The sequence below is a fragment of the Epinephelus lanceolatus genome, chromosome 6 (genome assembly GCF_041903045.1).
Source record: "Epinephelus lanceolatus isolate andai-2023 chromosome 6, ASM4190304v1, whole genome shotgun sequence".
NCBI lineage: Eukaryota > Metazoa > Chordata > Actinopteri > Perciformes > Serranidae > Epinephelus > Epinephelus lanceolatus.
The window spans coordinates 17,337,688-17,345,274 of record NC_135739.1 but is presented as its reverse complement, the minus strand read 5'-3'; the positions used below and the strand labels follow the sequence as shown (position 1 = coordinate 17,345,274).

The window sequence follows — 7,587 nt, the reverse complement described above, 5'->3', positions numbered from 1 at the left end:
GTTTAAAACTTTATCATATTAAGAATTATTTAATAGACAAATATATAGATGTACAATCAAAACCAAATAGACATTCAGATGTTGAATGACACAGGGTCATAACCATCTGTAAGAACAACAGTGAAATTGTTCTGTTGGTTTTGAACACCTTTTCTTTGACTTGATCCTGGATTGTATGTGTTGCATTACAAAGTAAATATGGGACTCTCTGTTTTGGTTCAGGAAAAGCCACTTTGACAGTATTGACAGTATTTGCGATGCTACCTGTTTAGTTTGTTGACAAAGTGCTCTATTTGGGAGAGAGCCAGAGATGATATCGACGTAGATGTCGAAACTTAAACATGTTTTAAGTGTTTTTTTCTGCCAATTTTGTCGCCATAGGGGCATGAACTGTTGCATCAAGCTTTGTGTTACAGACAGTGGTGGAGGAAGGTAAAGAGACTAATACAACAATGTAAAAATATTGAAATAGTCACTGCATTCAAATCCTACTTAAGTAAAAGTACAGGAGCCTGTACTCACAGGCTTGTGTGTCCCCTGTGAGTGTCATATAGTTCTACACAGTAATTTTGCTGCTGGTTGAAGAGTCTTGTCAAACTAATGTATCCAGAGTTTGGTATTTAAGTCCAGTTTTCTGAGATAAATCTGAAGAGTTGTGAGATTATTATTTGGGTAGAAACAAACAAAAGAATCTGCAGCACAAATCTGTAATTTTATATAGTCTTTACTTTTCTTTTGTTGCTAAAACTGGTTAATTTTATCTCTTTGGGCTTTTGAACAGTTAGTCAATGAACTGCTGACAACTCAGAGACCTCTGAAATGTGCAAAGGGACCCCAATGTGATACTTCCTTTTTGTAACTAGTAACTCAGGTTCTCAAGTGCTATATCGTAGACAACTGGACTTGCGTGAGTTTCTTGAAGATGTTTCACCTCTATGCCACCATCCAAGAGGTTTCTTCAGTTCTGGGTAAAGTCAGGTAATTTGCAACACTTTATGGATTACCAAAAAACAAAACACCTAAGATTTTAAAGACTACCTTCACTACTTGTTTTTTAAAGGTTAAATCCATTAATCACTTCTGTCATTAAATTATTAAATCATTAATGTAACCTAACGATTCATTAAAAATTATTGTGCAACTTTTCTGCCATGCTTTCCCTGTTCTTTTATTGTCTGTTTCCTTGGTGCCATATCGTCTACAATGGACGTGTGTGTGTGTGTGTGTGTGTGTGTGTGTGTGTGTGTGTGTAACACTGATGGCTAACTCTGGATTACTGTGGCTGACATGGACTCACTGCATCATCTTTACTGTTTGTTAAGTGACAAAAATATGATGTGACAGGATGGCACACAATAGTATGACAGCTCATGATGTTATGGCATCTGATAACTCAGAAACTTGTTGGTTTCACTTCAGAAAAATGTTCAGTTTTAGCATAATTTTTTTTTATTGTTTTGGTTGCAGTAAACTTACTACCAAAAAGAGAAAATCAACATGCCACGTGGTTTATCTTGCAAGTAGCAAGTTGTTTTATCTAAGGGCCATTTGTAGCAATGTTGTAATAACATGTTTGGTGACTAGCTGTTCATATTTACAGAGCCCAATATGTAAAACCTTATTTGTCCCATTTAACCTGATGTCTCAGTTTACCTGATATCACATTACAGTTTACAGACATACGCAATGGAGGAAAGAGTAAAAAATGTTCTCTCTGAAGTGTTGTGAAAAAGACAGACATATAAAGACGCATAAGATAAATACAACCAAGAAAAGTAGAAGTACCTTTAAATAGTAGGCTATTTAACTACAGTACTTGAGTAAATGTAGTCTTCTCTGCTTACAGAATCTGATTCAGAATTAAGCCGATTGCCAAGTAAGTTTTTATTCACAAGGAATTTGCCTTGGTGTTTGGTGCATATAAACATACACTGTAAAAATACATAAGGTGGCACAACTTAAACATGTTTGGTAACAAGTTGCACAGTTTTTTGAGTTTATTCAGCTTTTAGAACAGTTGCTGCCAAGTCTAATATTTTATATGGCCAATTAGTTGACACAATGTTGAGTTACAATTAAATTTCATGTCATAACATAAGGCTTTTTACATTCATATAGTACATAATGTAACTTGCAACTGCAACAGAATCAAGATAGAAAGAAAAAGGAGACAAAAAAACACAATCTGACAAAAATGCTCCTCCTGTGTCAGTAAATGGTAGTCCATACAAAATGAAGTATAGTAAACAAATTAAATACAAAATACAAAATGTACTCGTATTTGTAAGAAAAGAAGAAAATAGATAATATTCATTCACCTGATCATCTGATAGGCAGAACTTTTTTCTAATTCAAAAATGTACTTTACTTCTCTCAGGGCAAGTTGGCCCAACTCTACAAGTTGATATATTACATTATTAAAACCCATCACTGTTGTTGGGTGAAGGAATTATTTCTCTGTCAGGTCAGGTTGACCCAACTTTTCTTCTAGTCGAAACATGATGTTAGATCAACCCTTTGCAGCTGTTAGCTTTTGTCATTGCTTTTCTCTAAGAGCAAGTTGGCCTAACAAAATACACAGCTGTCACCTCAATAACTAAATACACAAGCATCTCGTTTCCAAAACTGTTAAAGCACAAGGCTTCAGCATCTTCACATCAAATTCAAGGACTCCTCACAGACTTCCCATATCCAATTCCTGCAAATTCAAGGTCCTAGTACAGCATGGTTTGAGACATTGATCTAAAATTAGGAGCACTAACACCCAATGATGAATTTAAAGCCATCATAAAGAATGTGGTGACAGAGACATGTGCGTGTTTTCATTGAGAGGCCACTATGTTTGAATAGTTGTTGCTTTATTGTGGATTTTCGTAGACAGATATTTGAATATTTTTGGAGCTGAACTAGTGAAACTGTTGCAGTGAGCAGTAAAGATCAACAGAAACACTCGGGGTGAGCACACACACACACACACACACACACACACACACACACACACACACACTGTGGATGTGCAGCTCTCTGACAGGAGATGGGCGTTGCCCGTCCAGCCAAATGTCAGTTGCCTTCGCCGACACGCCTCCGATAGGAAGACTCCCTCTCAAGCAAACTTGGGAAGTTAACCATCCATGAAAGTCCCGCCTTAAACGCCCACCAGCTCCGTTTTCATTGGCTCTGTCGCTGTCAATCAATCATATCCCAAGCTACGTCAGCAGCGCCGCCACACCGGGGCTGAGGAGTGGGTGACGAAGAGCAATCACCACCAGGAAAAAACACCAGGAGCGATAAAATGCACGGACTACAGGGGTGCATTTGACTGTCAGTTAGGCGTTTTGGCGTTTTGTGGATTTGGTGCTGGCGAGGTCTTTTGGAGAACACTAGCTGAACACAATGAAGGTCCTCTGTCAGGCCGAGGTTTCTGGTTTTTAGCCAGTTGGCTGCAATTCCAGGGATGGCTAGCTGAGCTAACCTAGCTAGCTAACAATTAGCCTGCCCATTTAGCTACACTGGTCACTGGGTGCCTCAGTCTGCAACAGGATAACGGCTCCGAGCGCTATTGTGAGGCGATATTTCCAGACCAACGGCTACAACGGTTACCGTCCGTCGAGTTGTCGAGACAGCGGGTTGGCCTGTGTGTGTGTTCAGTAGATGGACAGTTTGACGGGCGCTCATTGTCACTGCGCGGGCGTACAGTGTTCGTTTCGGGGCGGCTAGCCTTGTACTCGGCCGGGCGACCAGCAGAGGGATTGTACAAATGTGGCAGCCAGCGGTGTCCCACTGTCTCTGGGACCCAACTCGGTAGCTTGAAGTAAAAATATTGATTTTTTTTTTAACGAGTGTTAACCAACTAACCAGTGTTGGCACATTGAAAATCACCAACTTGTCAACGTTAGCTTGGTTATAACGTTAGCAGCGTTTAGCTTACAAGCTAGTTAACGTCACCCAAACTAGTTTCAGCTCTTTCTGGACGGTGCATCAAATAAAATGGTTATTCACATGTACGCTAGTGGTGGAAGGTGTTTGGGGACATGTTGCATTGTAAATTTTCTGTGATCCGCGGTCAGTCTTTGTAGCCTGAGGATTTACACGAGACTTTGACTAAGCTGTCAGATATTTGACACTTGACAGCAGTTTTACCACCGACAAGGAAGGCCAGACTCTGCAGCCAGCAGCAGCCTCTCAGGCTCCATTATCAGGATTTAACTTGTTGCAGACGGACTGTTGCTCATTTATTTGATACTTTGTGTGAGGTGTAGCCCGGCGCCCCTTGTCAGACGGGCTTTTCAGCTCATGCGGTGATGACTTTAGACTCCATGATGGCTTGTTGCCTGAGTGAAGAGGCGAAGGAGTCCAAGCGGATCAACGCTGAGATCGAGAAACAACTCCGGCGAGACAAGAGGGATGCAAGACGGGAGCTGAAGCTGCTTCTGCTGGGTGAGCCTGCATGATCTCTGTCTCACATTGGCACGGCTGGACACTTGCACTCAATCTCTACCTCTGACACACACACACACACAGCTGCACTAAGCTGTTGATTTGATTGTGCTGTAAAAGGTTTTGCATGCAAAACGCTGCACACACAGTTGCACAAACCACATTACCCCCTCTCACCACAGGATTTGTATGTGAGGTGTTATGCAAATCAAAAATGCAGATGTGGTTTTAAAGGTGTTTCCAGTCTAGCGGGAGCTGTAGTGTAGAGTTGAGAGCAGCCAGTGACCCAGGGAGCTTATTAATATACATATATACATATACATATACATATATACAAATACATATACATATATACATATACATATATATTTGTACAACAGGGTGTCTTACTTAAAGGGGAACACCACCCAAATAATGAACACAAGTTTGTTATTATCATGGCTTAAAAATTTAAATCAATATTTGTAAGCATAGTTCCACTCTCTCAAGGCCAGAAACCAGAGAAGTAAATGTCAAACTTATGATGTCATAGGACAAAAGTGTGGAGCTGCTTCATTGATGATGCATAGGAGACTGATTTTATGGACCCACACAAGATTATTTTTTGATTTTTGCCTTTATTGGACAGGACAGGTTAAGTGTGCAGGGTGATGACATGCAGCAAAGAGCTGCCAGCTGGAATTGAACCCACAGCTGCTGCAGCAAGAACCTGCTCTACCCACTGAGCTACTGGGCAGCCTTTTTTCTTTTTTTTTTTTTTTTTTTTTTAAATAAGACCTGAATGAGCTTTATTCTACTGTAGCGTTCTCCATTATGAAACAGAAAATGTACCCAACATTCCCCTGGGTACTTGCAGTGTCATCAATAACATCTCTCCCAATTCATTGTCTGTGGAGCCGCTACACACCTGACACCCTATGACATCACAAATTTGAGTTTTAACACTTTAGTGTTTGGATTTGGGAGATAATTATTCATTTTTACTGATAGACTTGGACCGTCTTAGACCATAAGAATTACATGTATCAGTTTTGACAATGGGCGTAGTTCCCATTGAAATTCAATGTCACAAATTTTAGGCCTTAAAAGTCATTAGTCTTAAATTCACATTTGTGAGGTCTTAAATGCCACAAACATTTATCTAATTTTAATCATCAATCTTTTAAATACTTTTTCCATAATGAGTCAATCTCTTCAGCATGAAAGTCCACATTTTTTAGATGTTTAAAGTCTTTAAACATTCCACTGAACCCAATACTGTCTTTTTACTTTAAACTTGCACTTACCTGTTGGCAGGGTTTAAATTGACCTTTTTGTCCACCTGCCAACTGTGGTTGGTGGATTCCCAAATCTACCAGCCACTCAATAGATTACCATTGGTTTTTTTGGATTGTAAATGAAGCAAATCTAGCTGCTACTTGCATACTTTTCTAGCATTTGGCTAGTGGCTGGTGCCGAACTCACTCTAATAGCCATATTCCTATAGCATATATGCCACCTACTCCTATGCTTACCTGCAGTGCCTGAATAAGAAAAAGATTTGTCCAAAATCAGTCTTATATTTGGTTAAACGTATCTTGAAAAGGTCTTTCAAAAGCATTAAATTTAAGTGTCACCCATAGACACCCTGTATACATACATTCTGTGTGTGTTTGTTGCTCTGTTGCTAATAATTATATCACAGTTTGTGTCTCAGTCCTCTTGTTTCTCTTTTACCTCCAAAGCGAAAGTAAAAACCCCCTTGATGGACTGCCAGGGTGATGACAAGCTTATAAACAGGACATGTTAAAGACCACTCACGAGATAACAGAGGCAGGAGATTGTCTCTACTTCCTGATGACTCTTAACTAACATGTAGCTGTGCTGGACGTCAAGTCAGCCTTTCAGTCTAGTTGTGTGATGGTTATTCAGGCTTCATTTTGGGTATTGTGTGCCTTTCCTACAACTCACAGAACACACTACTGCATTAGAAAATTGTTTTTTTAGTTTTATGTGTTTGGTAGTGGTCCTAACTTATTCTGAATTACATAGATTATCAAGCATGAGTTCAGTTGAGTGAAGCCTCTCGAAACCAGCTGTCAGCAGTTCTCTTTATTCCTGTAGTGGTCTTCCACATTCCCCTAGTTTTATCTGCCTGTAAAACGTGGCTTAAATAAAGAAAAAGAGTTGGTTTTAATTAAGTCTGCTTCAAGGGAGACAGCGTTCTCTGGGTGTCTGGTCTAGAAAAGGCCTTCACTGAGGTGGCCCGCACTGGGAAATAACTGCTCTCCTGAGAATAGGCAGTGCCATCCTCAGACTATTTTTCATGTTTAATGAAGATTAGCAGAGCCATTGTGAGTTTTTAAGTAATGTTATACTGACTGAGAAAGCTGGTATTTTGTTTGTCACACACTACAGTTAAGTCCAAGTTTAGGTTCAGCAACAAACAGCATCACTACAACTAGCAGGGATTCAGAATCATATTATAAGTACACTTCAGTAACTCTGTGGTTTGTTGTCTTTCTGGTTTTAAAAATGCTCACTGATAGCTGCAACAACTACCAACACTGAAAGGAATAGCAGCGTATAAGAAATAACTATTCTTCACTCTGTTCTCAAACAGTTCTTGTTTATGAGTTCTAGTATCATTGTCAGAATCTCAGGGGAGCTGTGCTTGTTGAATGCTAAAAAAAAAAATCACTTGTTACAGCTGTTTTAGCTTATTGCTTTGTAAACATAAGGGGATGTTCAACTTTTATAAGCAATCAGAGCAGTGGATTCCTGTTAAGGTTAGAATATGACCGTAATAGCTTCATACTAACCATACTAACCTTCGATTCACAGAGACACTGTATGATAGATGTCAGTGGAACAACTTGTCTTGAGGTGGGACAACTCAAGATCTCCTTAACTGGCCTTTAACCCCATTTACACTTAGCCACTTCGTGTCTTGGGCAGATTATATCATTCAGATGGTAGATTGAGCAATCTAACCAGATCTTGAAAAAGGTCTAAATCCCTCCATCTCTCCAAGATGCTATGTAATCTGTACTCTTTTCAACTTTAACTACATCAGTGCGTGGTATGTGGAAGCTGAAATGAAACAGAAATACACTAAAAATAGCTGTCATTCTCTTATTGAAGTTGCTCCAGCGATTTCCAAACTTCTAG

At 39.6% G+C, this 7,587-nt stretch overlaps 1 protein-coding gene across 2 annotated transcripts in view; it reads left to right on the top strand.

The window, feature by feature from the left end:
* The first annotated feature begins 3,229 nt into the window (after positions 1 to 3,229).
* Positions 3,230 to 7,587, top strand: part of LOC117253564 (guanine nucleotide-binding protein G(q) subunit alpha) — a 47,379-nt gene continuing 43,021 nt past the window's right edge. For both annotated transcript variants that reach the window (XM_033621091.2, XM_033621093.2), the window contains exon 1: positions 3,230 to 4,437. In XM_033621091.2, the coding sequence (XP_033476982.1) occupies positions 4,302 to 4,437 (136 nt within the window). In that variant the 5' untranslated portion in view covers positions 3,230 to 4,301. The remainder of the gene's footprint in view (positions 4,438 to 7,587) is intronic.